The sequence below is a fragment of the Pistacia vera genome, unplaced genomic scaffold (genome assembly GCF_008641045.1).
Source record: "Pistacia vera cultivar Batoury unplaced genomic scaffold, PisVer_v2 Contig23, whole genome shotgun sequence".
Lineage (NCBI taxonomy): Eukaryota > Viridiplantae > Streptophyta > Magnoliopsida > Sapindales > Anacardiaceae > Pistacia > Pistacia vera.
Genome location: NW_022196035.1, coordinates 410917 through 432267, shown reverse-complemented (window position 1 = coordinate 432267; position 21351 = coordinate 410917). Strand labels below are relative to the sequence as shown.

The 21351-nt window shown below is 31.9% G+C and overlaps 1 protein-coding gene across 3 annotated transcripts; it reads right to left on the bottom strand.

Annotated features, from left to right (window-relative positions):
* Window positions 1-11614: 11614 nt before the first annotated feature.
* Window positions 11615-20263, bottom strand: LOC116131176. Of its 3 annotated transcripts, XM_031416819.1 has the most exons (4): window positions 20245-20263; window positions 13973-14081; window positions 12581-12830; window positions 11615-12023 (listed from the first exon to the last, which is right to left on the bottom strand). In XM_031416819.1, the coding sequence occupies exons 2-4, from the start codon at window positions 14055-14057 to the stop codon at window positions 11687-11689; spliced, it is 672 nt and encodes a 223-aa protein (XP_031272679.1). In that variant the 5' UTR covers window positions 14058-14081; window positions 20245-20263; the 3' UTR covers window positions 11615-11686. The 3 variants fall into 3 exon arrangements, with proteins under 3 accessions (XP_031272679.1, XP_031272678.1, XP_031272680.1); XM_031416818.1 differs by lacking the exon at window positions 20245-20263 and having other exon boundaries at window positions 13973-14393; XM_031416820.1 differs by lacking the exon at window positions 20245-20263 and having other exon boundaries at window positions 12581-12743; window positions 13973-14393.
* Window positions 20264-21351: the final 1088 nt, after the last annotated feature.

The following is a 21351-nucleotide window of genomic DNA, read 5'->3' as shown; positions in this document are numbered from 1 at the left end:
TAAAGGCACTCTATGGACTTAAGTAGGCCCTCGGGCATGGTTTGAGAAGCTCAAAAATGCCTTCTACAGTGGGTTTTCTCGTTCAGTTGTGATCCTAGTCTATTTATTTACAGACACAACATCAGGTTATTTTGGTTGTATATGTTGATGACATATTATTGACAGGAAGTGATGATAAGTTAGTTCAAGACATTGTGTGCAAACTGAATCTTGAGTTTGCCTAAAAACCTTGGGCTTCTAAGTATTTTGGGATTTGAAGTTCAAAGAAAGGTTCAGCAGTACATATGAGCCAAGACAAATATGCACGGGATTTACTGATTAAAACTGGAATGTTAGACTCCAAACCGTGCTCCCCTCAATGGCATTAGGAAACAAATTAACATTTGAGGATAGTGAGCATTGACAACCCATCCTCTACCGGAGTACTATTGGTGCACTACAAATCCCCACTATCCCGGCGAGATTGCATTTTTGTCACAAATTAAGTCAATTTCTAAAAGCTCCCACTCAACTTCATTGGCAAGCCTGCAAAAGACTTCTTGGGTATATTAAAGGCACTTCAAATTTTGGTGTCAAGTTCACCAAAATACAAAGATTTCATCTTGAATGTTTCACTGACGCTGACTGGGCAGGAAGTATTCAGGACAGACGATCAACTAGCGGTTGCTGCCTATCCTTGGATCTAACTTGCTGCAATGGAGCTCCAAGAAACAAAAAGTAGTGGCCCATCTTCTACTGAAGCTGAGTATAGAGCTCTTGCTCAAGGTGCAACAGAAATAGCCTGGTTTCATAGTTTATCACTTAAATGGGTCTGCATCTTCCTGAATTCCTGTTATATGGTGTGATAATCAGAGTGCTAACTCACTTGCATCTAATCAGTTTTCCATGCTCGAACCAAGCATATGAGGTTAGATATGCACTACATCAGAGAACAAATTGCAGCCAAAAAGTTAAAAGTCTGCTATGTCCCTACAGAGCACCAAACCGCAGATATTTTTACCAAATCCTTGTCACTACGAGATTGAAGCTCTCAGACATAAACTTACGGTTGTTTCCTCTCTTTCACAGGAAACCTCAGATACTAAAGTCATCTCTCTGACCAAGACTTGAGTTTCTTTTTAACCCTCTCTTTCAGAAATACCTCTGTTAAATCTGTAAGATAATATTGGTTTGTAACAGCCTAGTTAAATACCGAAGCTTCACAGATCAGTTTACAAAGAACTGCTGCATCAAGTTCATGAGAGTTGTGTGCTAACGTGGTTCAGAATCAGACGTTAGTATGCATGACAAAAAGGATGACTTGATTTACGGAAGGATGTCAGTAAAACACTGAATGATGATTAAGATAGTTTAGTTTAAGGGAGGATGTTAGTAAAACTGATTAATGAAAGGATGGCTTGATTTACGGAAGGATGTCAGTAAAACAATGAATGATGATTAAGATAGTTTGGTTTAAGGGAGGATGTAGTAAACTGATTAATGAAGTTGTTTAAGCTGTTAATCAGTTAAGAGTTGTTAGAAAAGTTGTTAAGTTAGTTTTCCGTGTAACAGCTTTGCAGTCTGTTTACGTCTCTTAACAGTTTTACGTTCTGTTTTCTGCTTTACGTATTTGCTCTGTTTTTACTATAATGTCAATTTACTGTATTCTTCAATATAGTGAAAAATACAGAAGAATTTCAGATCTCTTTCTTTCTTTGTTCCTCCCTGTTTTCTTCGTACCTCTCACAAGTGCAAAAGGATACATATGATCAGTTCAAATTCAGATATTTTTGTGATAAATAACTAATGATGTTCTTGATTTGATGGAGAACTATTTTAAAATGCAGAATAATTAAAAAGTCCTAAATCATTAGTCAATTAGGGCTGCCGGGATCTTTTATTTTCTTTTATATGTCAAGTCTTTTCATTCATTGATTTAATTAAGTAGATTTGGACTGTCTGATACATACAGAACTCCTACCTTCCTAGAAAGTTGATGCATGTTGTTTGAATTTCCAAGTTAATCTCAGAAATTCCTTTCGCACTTAATTCAACATTAACAAATACTGTTTTCAGTCTTCCGATGTGCCACAGAGTTCCTGCCAAATATTATAAAATGCTCGGAATTTTCTTCTCCTCTTAAATTTGGGCCTGCAAACAAACTTTGAAGGTCATTTCCATAGCTGTGCTGGTCCGCTGGCCATTAAGTCGACTTCTGATATGTTCATGGGATTGTTTTATAATTATAGCCATGGATAATTTTTGCGCATATTAATAAGGTGGGAAGTGATTTTTAGTCCCCACCAAATTAGACTTCACCCCTATTTTTAATTTTATTTTTTGTTTTGACAAATTTAACCTTAATTTAAATTACTAGAAACCATGTGGAAGCATCATATTTATGGAGTTGATGATCTTAAAAGAGTAAATCTTTTCTTATGCTTCTCTTTGTTTTTAATGATCCCTATTTTCTTTCCTCTAATATAATTATCACAACATGCCCAGCTTCAATTTTGATGAAATCAGCTCAAATGACTTCATACTGTGTTTAGAAAATAGGACTTGAATAAGAGATACAATATATGAAATAGGAAGAGGGATAAGACAATAACACACACATAAGAACACCAAATTTACGTAGTTCAGCAAAATCATGCCTACATCCACGAGATATGAGTCAAATGACTGAATTAGAAAATAATAGCACAAATCTAATTCACTCACGTTAAACAACCCAAACTCGAACCTAAACCCAAAGCCCTCATACACAATCTCTTACTTTCTTTAACACTCTCCCACTTTATATACACAAATCTTAAAAAGTGAAGTCCTCACAACTCACAATACTCGCTCTTTACCCATACAATACTATAACATCATTCACCACCCTGTATATTATCAAAAAAGCTAGTGATGGTGAAAACATTAATTTGCCTTGGATGAAGAAACTGTCTCAATTCCTTGGCCCACATTGCTGCCCTGCCACTGCAATTTATCAGGCTTCACATTCCTCTTATCATCTCAATAAGTTCATGGTGCAATGGCGACACGATGAGGCCCAAGTTTGTGAAGCAATGATTGAGTGGTTTGTGGCTTTAACCCTCTTCAGATTTTCTCCAAATCTTAGCCATGTTGGTGTTAGTGAACTTAATTTTCCAACCCTGCAACTAGATCACCTGTAAAACAAAGAAAAATAAAATATGAAATTGACACAGTTGTAAAAATACGTGAAACGATTGGTACAAGAGTACAATTATAACTTACAAATTTCTGAAGTGATGTAATGTTTTTTAATCTCATCCATTTGCTTCAGGAGATTTCTTTCCCTGTCTTCCCTTTTCTTTCTTTCTACAAGCTATTGATTGACAAGGAACAAATATCAATATTTTTGTTGCAACTAGGCAAACCAACAGCAAATAACGCAACTTTGAGAGTATTTCTATTAAGAAATTACTTAAGAGATGTGAGACCTTTTAATTGATTTGGTAAGGACTTGAACTTAATCATATCCAACGAGCCTTCTCTGACAAAATATATAAGTAGCACACCTCCTAATCTCAAAAGTCCAAGAAATGAGATTTTAGAGATTTTTACTCCATGATCCTACATAAAAGATGTGCTTGTCATCATTTTAGAGATCTCAAAATGTACAAGAATTTCTAATCCATGTTGGAAATGTCTTACCTCTATAGAAACTGATTGATCACAAGCTACTACAGAAATGACTTAAGTTGAAAATTTTATTCAAGTCTTTCACCCAAGATGACACATCACTCCATTGAAGTTGTGTTGATTTCATCTCGACATTCTTAGGATTCATCTTGAATATTAACAAATATAAATTAAGAAGACATGCTTTCCTAGAATAAAAGGGCAATGATGGTAGGAAAATTTAAGAATAAGGCTACATAAACATGCTTGTGTTAAACGAACACTGACTGGTTGTTTTGCTTTAATAGGATATATAGAGGTCCATTACTTGGGTTTTTTCTCATCATTTGGTGGACTCCATATGCAAATCCAAGAGAAAGGTACAAAATGTGAAATTAGATGTGCAAAACATAAATGATTTGTGATCTTGTTAAAAGTTTAGATATATAAAAAACAATGTCAAATATGCTTACATGAAGTTGGGGAAGGAAAATTTTAAGCCCTCCAATGATTCCTGCAATGTTAATGTAAGTGTAGGGATCTTGCATAAAGTTGTTTCCATAGAGAAAGTGAACAACAATTCCTTCAATAAGCTATAAAAAAATCCAGATACAATTAACAACATGTCTTTGCCCAAAACAAAAATAATGAGACCAAGAGGTCTTGAGTTCGGGTTGTACCAAGTGGGTGGCCAACCAATTACCTTACCTAAAACAAAAATATTTGTGATAGTGAATTTATGAAATTAGTAAATTTGGATTTGAATTTTAGATACAAGATATTATATTCAAGTTGACTATAAATATAATAAGAAAAATTTTAAAATTACCTGCACAAACCACCACTGATAGATTCTTATTGATGATCGTCTGGCAATTTGAATGAGATAATGACTTGGTTCACTGTAAAATTAAGGCGAAAGATCAAAAAATTATCTATTAGATAAGAATCTAGATAATAGTAGAGGTGGAATTAAGAAATGACAAATCGTGGATAATAAGATGATTAATCGCTTTCTTCCTCCTTTGAATTGAAGATGAATTTTCCATCTATATGAACTTTGGGAATATGAGCGATCTTTGAGCAATATCTTTTTTTACCCCTGGTCCATTGTTTTGTTAGCAATGGACAATTTGAAACCAATAAAGACCGAAGTGAGGATCACAAACGCTGCAGGGATTTGAGTTTTGGGCACTTCATAATTTCTAGTTCTTCGAGGTTGTCTAGGGCTGGAATGGATTTGAGCCTTTCACATTCATAAATGAACAAGCATCTAAGAGAGGTAAGGCTACTTTGATTTGGAATTGATTCAAGCATTGGGCATTTCTGGATTTTGAATTGTTTAAGAGTGGCGAGGCTAGTGAGATTTAGAATTGTTTTGAGCATTGGACATTTTTCAATGGTGAATTCTATAAGAGGGTTGAGGCAGATGATATTTGGAATTGATTCGAGCATTGAGCATCTCTGAATGGTCAATTTTGTAAGAGAGGTGAGGCCGGTGAGATTTGGAATGGATGCGATCCTTAGGCATTCCACTATGGTCAATGTTGAAAGAGAGGTGAGCATTCCCTTGTCCTCTTGTAAAATGGATGTTGCATCTTCACAATTACGACAACTAATGATGTTCTTGATTTGATGGAGAACTATTTTAAAATGCAGAATAATTAAAAAGTCCTAAATTCATTAGTCAATTAGGGCTGCCGAGATCTTTTATTTTCTTTTATATGTCAAGTCTTTTCATTCATTGATTTTAATTGAAGTAGATTTGGACTCGTCTGATACATACAGAACTCCTACCTTCCTAGAAGTTGCATGCATGTTGTTTGAATTTCCAAGTTAATCTCAGAAACCTAATTTCAACATTTAACAAATACTAGTTTTCAGTCTTCCGATGTTGCCACAGAGTTCCTGCCAAATATTATAAAATTGCTCGGAATTTTCTTCTCCTCTTAAATTTGGGCCTGCAAACAAACTTTGAAGGTCATTTCCATAGCTGTGCTGGTCCTGCTGGCCATTAAGTCGACTTCCGGATATAGTCCATGGGCTTGTTTTATAATTGTAGCATTGGCTAATTTTTGCGCATATTAATAAGGTGGGAAGTGATTTTTAGTCCCCACCAAATTAGACTTCACCCCTATTTTTAATTTTATTTTTTGTTTTGACAAATTTAACCTTAATTTAAATTACTAGAAACCATGTGGAAGCATCATATTTATGGAGTTGATGATCTTAAAAGAGTAAATCTTTTCTTATGCTTCTCTTTGTTTTTAATGATCCCTATTTTCTTTCCTCTAATAAAATTATCACAACATGCCCAGCTTCAATTTTGATGAAATCAGCTCAAATGACTTCATACTGTGTTTAGAAAATAGGACTTGAATAAGAGATACAATATATGAAATAGAAAGATGGATAAGACAATAAAACACATAAGAACACCAAATTTACGTGGTTCAGCAAAATCATGCCTACATCCACGAGATATGAGTCAAATGACTGAATTGGAAAATAATAGCACAAATCTAATTCACTCACGTTAAACAACCCAAACTAGAACCTAAACCCAAAGCCCTCATACACAATCTCTTACTTTCTTTAACACTCTCCGACTTTATATACACAAATCTCAAAAAGTGAAGTCCTCACAACTCACAATACTCGCTTTTTACCCATACAATACTATAACATCATTCACCACCCTATATATTATCAAAAAAGCTAGTGATGGTGAAAACATTAATTTGCCTTGGATGAAGAAACTGTCTCAATTCCTTGGCCTACATTGCTGCCCTGCCATTGCAATTTATCAGGCTTCACATTCCTCTTATCATCTCAATAAGTTCATGGTGCAATGGCGACACGATGAGGCCCAAGTTTGTGAAGCAATGATCGAGTGGTTTGTGGCTTTAACCCTCTTCAGATTTTCTCCAAATCTTAGCCATGTTGGTGTTAGTGAACTTAATTTTCCAACCCTGCAACTAGATCACCTGTAAAACAAAGAAAAATAAAATATGAAATTGACACGTTTGTAAGAATACGTGAAACGATTGGTACAAGAGTACAATTATAACTTACAAATTTCTGAAGTGATGTAAAGTTTTTTAATCTCATCCATTTGCTTCAGGAGATTTCTTTCCCTGTCTTCCCTTTTCTTTCTTTCTACAAGCTATTGATTGACAAGGAACAAATATCAATATTTTTGTTGCAACTAGGCAAACCAACAGCAAATAACGCAACTTTGAGAGTATTTCTATTAAGAAATTACTTAAGAGATGTGAGACCTTTTAATTGATTTGGTAAGGACTTGAACTTAATCATATCCAACGAGCCTTCTCTGACAAAATATATAAGTAGAACACCTCCTAATCTCAAAAGTCCAAGAAATGAGATTTTAGATATTTTTACTCCATGATCCTACATAAAAGATGTGCTTGTCATCGTTTCAGAGATCTCAAAATGTACAAGAATTTCTAATCCATGTTGGAAATGTCTTACCTCTATAGAAACTGATTGATCACAAGCTACTACAGAAATGACTTAAGTTGAAAATTTTATTCAAGTCTTTCACCCAAGATGACACATCAATCCATTGAAGTTGTGTTGATTTCATCTCGACATTCTTAGGATTCATCTTGAATATTAACAAATATAAATTAAGAAGACATGCTTTCCTAGAATAAAAGGGCAATGATGGTAGGAAAATTTAAGAATAAGGCTACATAAACATGCTTGTGTTAAACGAACACTGACTGTGTTTTGCTTTAATAGGATATATAGAGGTCCATTACTTGGGTTTTTTCTCATCATTTGGTGGACTCCATATGCAAATCCAAGAGAAAGGTACAAAATGTGAAATTAGATGTGCAAAACATAAATGATTTGTGATCTTGTTAAAAGTTTAGATATATAAAAAACAATGTCAAATATGCTTACATGAAGTTGGGGAAGGAAAATTTTAAGCCCTCCAATGATTCCTGCAATGTTAATGTAAGTGTAGGGATCTTGCATAAAGTTGTTTCCATAGAGAAAGTGAACAACGATTCCTTCAATAAGCTATAAAAAAATCCAGATACATTTAACAACATGTCTTTGCCCAAAACAAAAATAATGAGACCAAGAGGTCTTGAGTTCGGGTTGTACCAAGTGGGTGGCCAACCAATTACCTTACCTAAAACAAAAATATTTGTGATAGTGAATTTATGAAATTAGTAAATTTGGATTTGAATTTTAGATACAAGATATTATATTCAAGTTGACTATAAATATAATAAGAAAAATTTTAAAATTACCTGCACAAACCACCACTGATAGATTCTTATTGATGATCGTCTGGCAATTTGAATGAGATAATGACTTGGTTCACTGTAAAATTAAGGCGAAAGATCAAAAAATTATCTATTAGATAAGAATCTAGATAATAGTAGAGGTGGAATTAAGAAATGACAAATCGTGGATAATAAGATGATTAATCGCTTTCTTCCTCCTTTGAATTGAAGATGAATTTTCCATCTATATGAACTTTGGGAATATGAGCGATCTTTGAGCAATATCTTTTTTTACCCCTGGTCCATTGTTTTGTTAGCAATGGACAATTTGAAACCAATAAAGACCGAAGTGAGGATCACAAACGCTGCAGGGATTTGAGTTTTGGGCACTTCATAATTTCTAGTTCTTCGAGGTTGTCTAGGGCTGGAATGGATTTGAGCCTTTCACATTCATAAATGAACAAGCATCTAAGAGAGGTAAGGCTACTTTGATTTGGAATTGATTCAAGCATTGGGCATTTCTGGATTTTGAATTGTTTAAGAGTGGCGAGGCTAGTGAGATTTAGAATTGTTTTGAGCATTGGACATTTTTCAATGGTGAATTCTATAAGAGGGTTGAGGCAGATGATATTTGGAATTGATTCGAGCATTGAGCATCTCTGAATGGTCAATTTTGTAAGAGAGGTGAGGCCGGTGAGATTTGGAATGGATGCGATCCTTAGGCATTCCACTATGGTCAATGTTGAAAGAGAGGTGAGCATTCCCTTGTCCTCTTGTAAAATGGATGTTGCATCTTCACAATTACGAATAAAGAAATTTCTAAGGTTTTGTAACTCCCACTCTATCATTGGTTTGTCGAATTCGAGCCCCCAACTAGGCCGAGTCTAATTAAGTTGGTGGGAGCACCTTCTCTAACCAACAATTTATGACATACTTTTATCCTAAGAGAGTCGAATCGAGATAGATTTTGTAGACCTAGAGGTATGGATTCAAGGTTTTCACAATCAACTAAACTAATATTCTGAAGACGCGTGCTTTTTTCAAAAGACCCATCGATTGACTTTAGCTCTATACAATGTTGAATAGAGAGGGATGTAAGAGCTTTAGGTAAATATTGACATCTTGATAATGTTTTCAGCTCATAGCAGTAAGAAATATCAAGAACTTGGAGTGTCTCAGGCAATTGATGTGGTGATGTGCACGTGAGAGAATAACACTGATCAATTCTTACGTACTCGAGAAGGGAGGTACTTAAATCCTTCAAAATTTTCAGTTTCTCACAAAAATCTCTCTCAAGCCTTTTTAGAGATGAAGGTAGCATGCTACAATCAATGGATCTGAGAGAATCACATTCCGAAATTCTCAATGTTTCCAGGTTCTTTTGCTTCAATCTTCCAGGTAAGGATATTATTGGAATGTGTTGAACATAAGAACACTTAGATTGGGAAGAAAATTGGTGTTTTCAAAGAAAACAAAATCATTTTTACAATTACTTAAATGTAATTCTTTAAGGAAGGTGAGACCATGCATACCTCCCTGTATTGATGACCTCTCAATATCAGGCAAATTCAACCATGAATCTGTGATCTCATTGCTACCATCAATCCTTAAAGATTCTACTCTTTGGGATCCTTGCTTTAATTTACTTTCAACCAATGGAATATTTGAAAGCATTCGAGAATCCAGAATTTTAAAATTAATTGAATTGTCACTGCACATCACTCCATTATTAAGCAAATCAATACCTACTTTGCATTCTTCTAATAGACTTGAGACTGAAACCACCAACTTTGGACAGCCCCAAATAACAAATCTTTCCAATGAAGGAAGATGGTCAGGAAAATCTCTAGTAAGTTTGGGACATTTTTCGATGCAAAGCTCACGGAGCTGAGCTAATCTTTCAACATCTTCATTTCTTCTTCAAGTGTCCCAATGCTCCCATTCTTGCAAATTCTCAAAAGGGAAGAACTCTAAGACTTCAAAGGATGAGTCTGAAAGCAAAGCAAACAAGAAAGAGGGTTAATTTTTGTCTAAGAATGCGGAAAATTAGACTCGAGATACAAGTAGTCACAGGCCTAAGTAGCCACAGTATTTTACTATTTTTTTTTTTTATATATATATAGTTTGATTAGTTAAGCTTTGTTTACTTTAAGAAGGTAACTAGGTTTAATTAACCAGTGCGGTGATTAAAATTCAATTAAATAATAGGATTGAGACCATGTGAACTCAATCCAATTATTTAAATTATAACTATTAATTAAGGAATCAATCTCGATATAGCATGTGCTCATTTTTTCCTTTTAAAAGATTGATTAATTAATTAATGGATGTCACATGCCTTGCTTTTCTTTGATCTATGCATAATTATGCAACGTATTAACGTTGAACATAGTGCATAGATTAATTTTATATTCATTAATTAATCAGGAATTTAGTCCACAAACATTTTAATTTCCTTCAAACGCGGATCTAACATTAATGGTTCAAGAGAAGGCACATGCCTCTTCGTCCAAAGATTTTTATTTCATTTTTTCTAAATTTGTTACTGAAGTCTTGGTCAATAACTAATTAAAAGCTAGTAATTTTATGAGCTGTTAAAATGCTGGCATTAACTGTTTATTTGATTATAGAGCTAGCAGGTGCATAATATTCCTTCAATATTAATTCAACTCGTCCAAGAGCAAATTAAGTCCATTTTTTTCAATATTAAAATGGATGTCACATGCCTATTGTTTCTTGAATCTACATATCTCTAGAGAAAATTGTGCATATCATATCATACTCTAGAAGATGTTTGTTAGAGTGTTAGCACGACGAATTATAAATAAATAATGAAAGATTTGATAAATAATATGATGATGCCATTACAACCGGTGCACCATTTTATTTGTAAAGAGATATTTGAGATAAATTTTGAGATCAATGTTAAAATTCCGATTATTAACTCTGATGATGATGTGTAGTAGATTAATATTAGTGTTCATGTATTGTAAGCAGAACATGATCCTATAACGTAAAGCGTCTAGTAGATGAATTCTTGCATAGGGTCAAGCATCAGAAGATCAAATGCGGACATATCAACTGTAAACAACCATAACTTTTGATCTAGGAGAAGTTACGAGGCCCATAATATATCAACGAAAAGCTCGTTTCAACCCCTATAATGTAACAACTTGAATCCCTGGTTGAGGGATGTTTTCGGGCCCAAAATCCACCGTTTTAGCATGTTTCGAGGCCGTTTAAGTTTTCTACGTGTATTTCCTATTTTATTTTGGGATTTCTTTTTTTTTTTAGTAATTTGAATTTTATTTTCTTGCTTATTGGGAGTCTTGTTAGGGTTGGCTTTCACCACCTTATATAAACATATCATTCATTTTTTGAAATTATTCATTGATTATTTAGATTTACTTCAAACTTTATGACCTAAGTTATGTGATTGAGATTTGTTTATCAATTCTAAAAGTATAGTCAAGTGCTATCTTTGTTGTTTGCTAATTCATTGCACCATCCTTGACAAAATTAACTTCAAACTTATCCCCTTCTTATAATATCCGCTCTTTCATAGATATCCATGTATTAGCAAAGAAAGTCTAGTAATCTTTCATCGTTTTAGATTTGCAAAAGACTTTGAAATTGACAAGATGGCTGCAGAGAGCTATTTGGGCCTGGTATCTTGAAATTCCTTTAACATTAGCTAAAGGGCTTGATCTTTTATTGCCAAACCATGAATCTTTAAGTGTATTACAAGTATACAATATTATTCGTATTTTTGGCTTTGGACAATCCAAGAATTATTCGTTATAAACACCACAGCAACAAAAGGCTTTGTGGTAATGGAACCGAAAGGCGAAAAGCTGGTTAACATTTGACCCATCAAACTTGCACTCAGCCACACCGACACTTCGTTTATTTTTCTTCCCTGGAAAAACTGTCAAGCATTTTCCTGTACTACTAGAAACCCAGAATCGGAACTCGCGGTGGTTCAGCTTCTTCGGTGGGTTAATGGATTTCCAGTCGGCCTGGGCTAGGCTTTCCAGGGAGGTCAATGATCTAAGACTCACCTTTCCATTATTGTCCACAGTGAGGTAGCTTTGCCCACCAGAGCACTTGTCCATGTAGTTGCTAAACCTGTAAAAAGTTGAAGACCATGTTTCAGGTTTTTTTTCCCTAATTTTTTTTCAGATAAAATTACTGTTTCAAATACGCTCTTTTAAAAAACCCTGAGAAAGATTTATCTAGCTGAACCAGCTTGTATTGTAATGTATTTAATGGACTAAACTTTGCCATTTTACTCTATTTCAGGAAGATATCCGTAGCTATTGTGGCTGTGCCTGCCTGTGCAATCAAAATTTGAAGGCCATTTCTATAGTTATAATGGCCTGTGCCTGCCTGTGCAGGCCACTGTGGCTCTATTCTATAGGGCTTATTTTGCAATTGAAACAAGGGTGTATATATATCAAATCTCCTTACATAATAAGATTGTATTATTCATTTTAAAATTAACCTAACAATTTTATTTTTAAATTAAATCACTTAAAATATCTTATACTATTTAAAAACGGGTATCACAAATATATTGAGTGATCTATAATAACGCTTAAAAGGTAAAACTAATTAACTTCAAGCATTTAGTTATGATCAATATCACACATTTACAAGTACTATAAGCAAGAAAAATTCCAAACCTGTGGTAGCCAGAAGCAGAACCAGAAGTAGATTTCCATCCAAAATAAGAATTATATTCTTCAGACTCACCACCTTTGACATCCGGAACTGAGTAAACTCCCCTGTCATCTACTTCCACATAATCCGACTGCAACGCGCCGGCGATGAGACTTTTATCAAATCCTGTCATGTGGGGATAAGCTTCACTTGCAGGACATTTACTTGAATCACATTTGGAGCACTGGCTGCAGAGCTTGTCACTCTTCAATCCTTGAGCACCATTAAAATGGTAATGGCTCATTAAAAAGCCAAGCAGGCACAGAAACAGGCAGTGCCTAAACATGTTTATTATTCAATTTTTTTGATAAATTTTTCCCTTTCCTGCTTAATTAGCCTGAGGTTTTATTGGTTCTGACGTACAAATAATGTTGTTGTTGTTCTTGGTTTTATCAATTTCTTTGTTGATTAATTGAGGGAATAGAATTCAACTTGTTGATTCTGTAGAGTTGGCAATTAATTGGTATTATATTTATGTGACTAGCAAAAGGCTGGCCTTTGTTCTTTGTGGTTATTTTGTTTTGATAATTACAATCTTTTTTCTAGCAGCTAACTAATTTTGGTCTTATTACCTTACCATTCTTGTTTCTCATTCTACAATTAAGATGTTCTCGCGAATACTTTTACACCACTATTAAATTTCCTTTCAAATGTATATATATTTCATATTATCAAGTAATACGTAAACAAATTGAAATTATTGTTTTATTTAAAAAAAAAAAAAAAAAGGAATGAAATTTTCTCAATTATTCCCAAAAATTGACTAGCACAAAGGACTAACTGTGACATTATGTTAAAAAATTAATCTCAAAAGTAGCGGTGAAGATACCAATGTGGCAATGTGGGGCATTCTTCAGGCTTTTTTTAATTAATTAAAAAAAAATGATATTCAAGAGGATAGGAACACAGAAGGTAAATATTTGGATATTGGATGAAATAGTTTTGGGCTAATTTCGGCAATAGAACCATTTTTGGGCTTGGGCCTATATCCTAATGAATCTTACTATCTTATTGACCGAATTTTATCTAACTTAGAATAAATGTCCTTGAACACAGAATAAATGTCCTTGAACACGGGCTAAGATAGAATGATCAACGAAAAAATCATGAATATTACAAGGTTATCACATAATCCATGCGACCAATTAATGTAGTCTCATTAGATGTATTTATCATATTTATACAATTATTTTGGTCTGTTAAATTTGTTGGATATTCAATGACTCTGAGAATTAGACAGACTCCAATGTAGATATAAATACTTCAGATACTTAAAAAAAAATGAATCAAACTAGAAGCATACGTATAATGGTAGCTATATGCTCTATATATATATATATATATATCTCACTTACCTCTACAAAATTGAAAAAGTCTAAACACGAGAAACAGTATCCCAATAGTCCCTTTCTTCTTCTCTCTCAAATGTTGAAAATCCATGCTTGTCAATTCCAACTCTCATTCCTACCAGCCAGTCAGAGAGACAAAGAAAGGTTTATTCTCAAAGCATATGCTTCTTCAAAGGAATAATTCCAAGGCATATTCTCGTTATATCAGGACTTATATACATATTCATAGGCTTAAAACTCTTCTTCTTTTAATTTGCAATTTCTCAATGATCAAATTTTGCAGCTTTGGATGTGTTTGTTGATAGTCATCTACTCAATTTTATTGTTTTTCACAGTGTTTTTTTGTGAAGATGGTGAAGAATATTATATGGTTAGATGACCATCAACAGACATGTTCATGGGTATTGCATAATTAATTCTCTTGTTTATGTAATTTAAGAGGCTAATTTTGATTCTTTTATTTAATCTTCCTTTTGGTCTTATTTTCTTTGCCCTTTTGTTCTTGATTAATTGATGAAACTCGGTACTTCAAGATCCACTGAATCTTTGTTTTTATGTTTGTGTGTATATTATAAAGGTAAGATGATATCGTAAAAAAAACTTCTGAATTTTATATCAGTTTACTGAAAAGAGTGATTTGATTTACAAAGACGATGAATTTTAGAAATATAATTAAATAAACAGATATTATTATGTAAATTTTACTTTATTGACATTGATCTTTTGCTTGATTAACAAGCAATAATTTGTTTTTTCAAATGCATGCATGAACAGAGAGTTAATGGATTGTTGAATGAAATGATGCTTGTATTTATCAAAATGAGATTATAAATTGATGATGACACAAAAAAAATTAATTAAGTTTCTCTTTATATATGCTTTGCTAAATTATTTTTACCTTATATAATTCTCTCTGAAAAAACAACAAAATTTGATTCAACTTCAAATGATTTTATTTAAAAAAAAAAATTGTTTTTGAATAATAAATGGTTAATTTCACAAACGAGTCCTGAATTTATTATATTATTAATACACCTGAAAAATTATATAAATTGAGTTTATTCTAAATCAAAAAAAAAAAAAAGTATTAATTTTAAAGGTTTTAAAATTATTTCAAAAAATTATATGAAATTATTAGCATATCCTATTTTTTAAAAGTTTAAAGCATTAATTATATTTCAGTTTATTAAACAATTATAATTAATGCATCACAAATTATAAAGCGTTGGATGGAATTTGATTTACTTAATTAGTATGATAATATGTAATAATTACCATTTTTAAATTCTCAATCTCGGCTCCAACAGAATAAATATTGTCTATCTTAGACCCAGACTCATACAGATTTGCTTTTGAGTTTTATGTAAGCATCCTTATCCAAAACACATCTATTAAGTTAAACTGAATCACATATTCATTCTCCAGCTATGTTGGATATTACATATTATGTCTTGACTTAATCTCAAATATTTAGTAAAAAAATATTTTCAACAAAAAAAGTACGTTCTTTATTTCTAGAACACGAACAAGAGAAAATTGATTTGATCTGAAGATCGAATCAAAATTTTAAAATTTGGATTCCATAGAGTTGTAACTAATTCCAATGATCTAACAATTTTAAAACACTGTTGAATTGCAATGATATATTATTCGGAAATAATGTTAAAAAATTAAGTAAAAAAATTTGAACCACAATATTTGGACCTTGCATATAACACAATCATATATCTTTTTAATTTGACTTTAACGCTAGATGTTGTGATGATATCCAAACACTGGAGAAACAATTTTCCTTTGAAGTTTTCTAGTGAAAGGAAAAATTAATAATATGAACTGGTCAGCAAGTTAAATACAGTATTTAGTACATTAATCACGAAAGTAATATACTTAGGATATATGAGGAAATTAGAAGTACTAAATTATGGTTTAATGTAACAAAATTGGAGCAGATATTAGTTAGGCTGCTTTCAAAGACTTTTACAAACAATAAGTTAAATTCAATTAATTATAAATGACATCTTTCTAGCTAGCAAGCTCGTTGCAGCAGCATTTATTTCACCAAAAATATTAATTGAAACATATAATTAATTATACGTACAGTATGTGCCGGTTTGGTTAACTAATTGATGTAACATTTTGTAACCAAATTCATTCTTCTCCATTATTTTTGGTTAAACTGAATTTTCGAGTACTGCAAAAGTATAGAAAAAGTCTCATTATAGACCTAAAATAAAATGGTGTAATTGTAACAAAATAAACTAAGAAAGACTGCCATGTAAGAACAAAATAAGGAGGATTGAAATGAGAAACTTTAATTAACTCTTTTCCCTTAATTGTGATGTGTATGTTTACAACAAAAATGGTGGTTATTTATAGCCTAAGTAGTAAATACGGTTGCGGCAAAAAAATAGTATGGGAATTTCACAAGTATGATACGGTAAATGGTAAAAAATACGTTTCTAAAAATTCAGTTATAAAATTAAGATATGGAAAAAAATACGATACAAGTATATACACATTTAATACATTACATTGTCAATAATATATTTTAAAAAATACAGTAATATCAATCCTAGTTTTAACACTTTTTATAAATCACTTAATTAAAATCAATACGGATATAGCAAAAAAATGGTACGTGAATTTTATAAGTATGATACAATAATTGGTTAAAATATATTTATAAACTATAGGAATAATTCGGATGCTAAAAAAATATGAGAATAATTCACAAATAAAATATATAATGTATATAGTTTACGAATAATAGAGATGATAAAATACAAAAATTCATGAATAATACGGGGATTTACTAATTAGGATCTACAGTAGTGAGCCGCCCACTTGAACAGATAATTCATTGACCTGCTTAAATGCATGTGTCACTTGAGACTTGAGTAGTACAACAAGGGTCACGTGTCATACATAATCTTGAACATGTGGCAATTTCGGTGGATGTCCACCATTTATAACAATTTTCAATTTAAAATTACTCAAAACTAAATGTTTTTCCAGCGAGATCGTCAAATCGCTCATCGTATCATAGGTTGAAAATCTAATATTTTTTTTTAGTAGTATATCGCGTATAGTAGTGTAAGATGTGTCTTTTTAAAAAATTAATAAAATAATTAATAAAATAATTAAAATTTTTTAAAAATCAATGTCATCGCCGAGATCAATTAAAGAATTTTGTGATATTATTGATTTTGAATTATGGTATTACATAATCAAAATTAATCACAAAATTAAGAATCTATATTATTTTTTTCTCAATCATTCATATCATTTTCAAGATTAATATCAATATCTAGAACTTTACTTGTATTATTATTATCATACAAAATGGGCAACACATATTTTTTTTCACTTTCTTCATGTAAAATGGGTAAATTTGGGCAAGTTTTAGTGAATCGGGTTGGGTGACCCAGTTTCGACCTGAATTTTTTTTGGGACCTTTGGCCCAAATTAATAAAGTCGTATCAATTTGTATCGATATTTTTAAAGATACAAACGGATACGTATCGTATCATAGGATACATATCAACGTATCAAAGGTTTAGGATATACTCTCTAATACGTATTGTTGACGACCTACATCAAATCATATCGTATGATACGTATCGTAGGATATTAATAACCATGCTTTTGAGTGTGCCCTTTACTGTGTACAGTCCAAAATGACTATCACATAGAATTAATACATAATATTTCTAACCACCCTCTAGGTTTGCCTTAGTATCAAACAGATAAATGTTTCTGATAAAGGACATATTTTTTTCAAATAAGATATTTTAATTTATTTTATTTTATTTTATTTTGTATTAGTATCTAGACAAGCTACTCGTGTGTCTATATATATATATATACAGAAATTATCAGGTTTGGATAGTTATTAATTGGAAACAATAGATATTTAAAAGAAAAGAATTTATCCTCTTGATATTTGACTATGATTAAAGGGTAAATTGTGAAATTTTCCTTAATATTAGGATGAATTGGTATTTGTCACCAAGAGAAGAGATCATATAGCATAGGCTAAGCTTATACAAATAAGAGTTAATAACATATTTCCCACCAAAAGTTTACCTCAATCATTNCCCCCTATAATAAAATATTAAAAGTTAACAAAAACACCTCCAACCCACCCTCAAATACCCCCAGCCGGCCACCACCACCGGAGGTGGCCAGAGTCGCCTTATCGGCGCATGACCGGCTGGATCTTGTCGGTCATACGTCGATATGACCTTTTTCGACCAGATCCACTGTGGATCTGGCCGGCAAAGGCCAGATCTACGGCCAGATCTGGCCGTCTTTGCTCTCAACGACAGCCAACAAATGGTCGTCGTTGATGGTCAACGACGACCGTTTGTTGGTCGTCGTGACCAACTGTTACGGCTAAACATATGGCCGTCAACGGCCAGATCTTTGGGGTTAGATCTGGCCTTTTCCGGCCATATCCACCGTGGATCTGGCCGGAAAATACTAGATCGGCGTATTATCGACCAGATTCAGCCGGTAGTAAGCCATCCTATCAGATTCCGGCCATTTTCCGACGATGGTGGTCGGAATCTGGTAAATGTGGATTGTTGGGGTGTTTTTATAATTTTTTAAAAAATGTTTAGGGGTATTTAATTAAATTAACAAATTTAGAAGGTTTAAAAAAAATTGAATAATATTAAAAGTAGTATTCCAAAAAATGAGAGTTTTTGGGTATTTTACTGTTTAACTTTTTTGGGAATACTAAATGTAGTATTCCCAATTTTGAACCAAATGAAGCCTATATTCTTTATAGAACACGGTCGAGAGAAAATTGATTTGATCAAAAGTTCGAATCAAAATTTTAAAATTTGGATTCCATAGAGTTATAACTGATTCCAATGATCTAACAATTTTAAAACACTGTTAAATTGCAATGATATATTATTCGGAAATAATGTTAAAAAATTAAGTAAAAAAATTTGAACCACAATATTTGGACCTTGTATATAACACAATCATATATCTTTTTAATTTGACTTTAACGCTAGATGCTGTGATGATATCCAAACACTGGAGAAACAATTTTACATTAATTTTCCTTTGAAGTTTTCTAGTGAAAGGAAAATTTAATAATATGAACTAGTCAGCAAGTTAAATATAGTATTAAATACATTAATCACGAAATTAATATACTTAAGATATATGAGGAAATTAGAAGTACTAAATTAGTAAATTATGGTTTAATGTAACAAAATTGAAGCAGATATTAGGCTGCTTTCAAAGACTTTTACAAACAATAAGTTAAATTCAATTAAATTGTAACAGTATTTATTTGACCAAAAATATTAATTGAAACATATAATTAATTATATATACAACATATGCCAGTTTGGTTAACTAATTGATGTAACATTTTCTAACCAAATTCATTCTTCTCCATTATTTTTGGTTAAACTGATTTTTCGAGTACTGCAAAAGTATAGAAAAAGTCACATTATAGACCTAAAATAAAATTCATCAAATCGATATCATTTGTGTTATAATTTTAATGGTGTAATTGTAATAAAATAAACTAAGAAAGACTGCAATGTAGATGAACAAAATAAAAAGGCTTGAAATGAGAAACTTTAATTAACTCTTTTCCTTTAATTGTGATGTGTATGTTTACAAGACAAATGGTGGTTATTTATAGCCTAAGTAGTAAATACGAGTTGCGGCAAAAAAATAGTATGAGAATTTTATAGGTATAATACGACAAATAATGAAAAATATATGTTTCTAAAAATTCGATTGTAAAATTAGGATATGGGAAAAATATGGTACAAGTATATACGAGTTTAATATATCACATTGTCAATAATATATTTTGAAAAATACAGTAATATCAATCCTAGTTTTAACACTTTTCATAGACCACCTAATTAAAATCAATACGCGTACAACAAAGGTATGAGAATTTTATAGGTATGATACAATAATGGAAAATAATATAATTACCGAAAGGAGAGCATTGAATTCATGCACCGAATGACATAATGCAATCTTGACTGTCGATTAATTATGAATTAATATTAATCAACAGTCAAGATTGCATCACATCATTCAGTGTATGAATTTGGTATGCTCTTTTCAATAACTGTAATATTACTCTACAATAATTTATGAAAAGATGTTTATAAACTACAGGAATAATTTGGATACGGAAAAAATATAAGAATAATTCGTAAATAAAACATACTATGTATATAGTTCACAAATACTATAAAATATGAAAATTCATGAATGACACGGGAATTTACCAATTAGGATCTATGGTAGTCAGCCGCCCACGTGAACAAATAATACGATGACCTGCTTAAATGCATGTGTGGCATGAGACTTGGGTAGTATAGCAAGGTCACGTGTCATACATGATCTAGAACATGTGGCAATTTCTGTGGATGTCCACCATTTATAACAATTTTCAATTTAAAATTACTCAAAACTAAATGCTTTTGAGCATGATCGTCAAATCTGTACCGTATTATATATTCAAAATCTAAGTTTTTTTTAATCGTATATCGCATTTCATATTGTAAGATATGTCCTTTTAAAAAATAAATAAAGTAATTAAAATTTTTCTAAAAATCAATATCATTATCAATATCAATTAAAGAATTTTGTGGTATTATTGATTTTAAATTATAGTATTACATAATCAAAATTAATCATGAAATTAAGAATCTATATTATTTTTTTCTCAACCATTCATATCATTTTTAATATTAATGTCAATATTTATATTTTCACTTGTATTATTATTATCATGCAAAATGAACAACACATGTTCTTCAATTTCTTCATACAAAATAGGTAAATTTGGGCAGGTTTTAGTGAACCGGGTTGGGTGACCTGGTTTTGACCCGAAATTTTTTTAGGGCCTTTAGCCCAAATTAATAAAGTCGTATCGATTTATATCGATATTTTTTAAGATACAAACGGATACATATCATATCGTAGAATACATATCAACGTATCGAAAGGTTTAGGATATACTTTCTGATACGTACCATTGATGACCTATATCGAATCATATCGTATGATACGTATCGGGTATCGTAGAATACTAATAACCATGCTTTTGAGTGTACGCTTTGCTGTGTACAATCCAAAATGACTATCACATAGAATTAATACATAGTTTTTCTAACCACCTTCTAGGTTTGCCATAATATCAAACAGATAAATGTTTCTGATAAAGGACATATTTTTTCAAATAAGATATTTTAATTGTTCCGTATATGAAATTATTAGCATATCCTATTTTTTAAAAGTTTAAAGCATTAATTATATTTCAGTTTATTAAACAATTATAATTAATGCATCACAAATTATAAAGCGTTGGATGGAATTTGATTTACTTAATT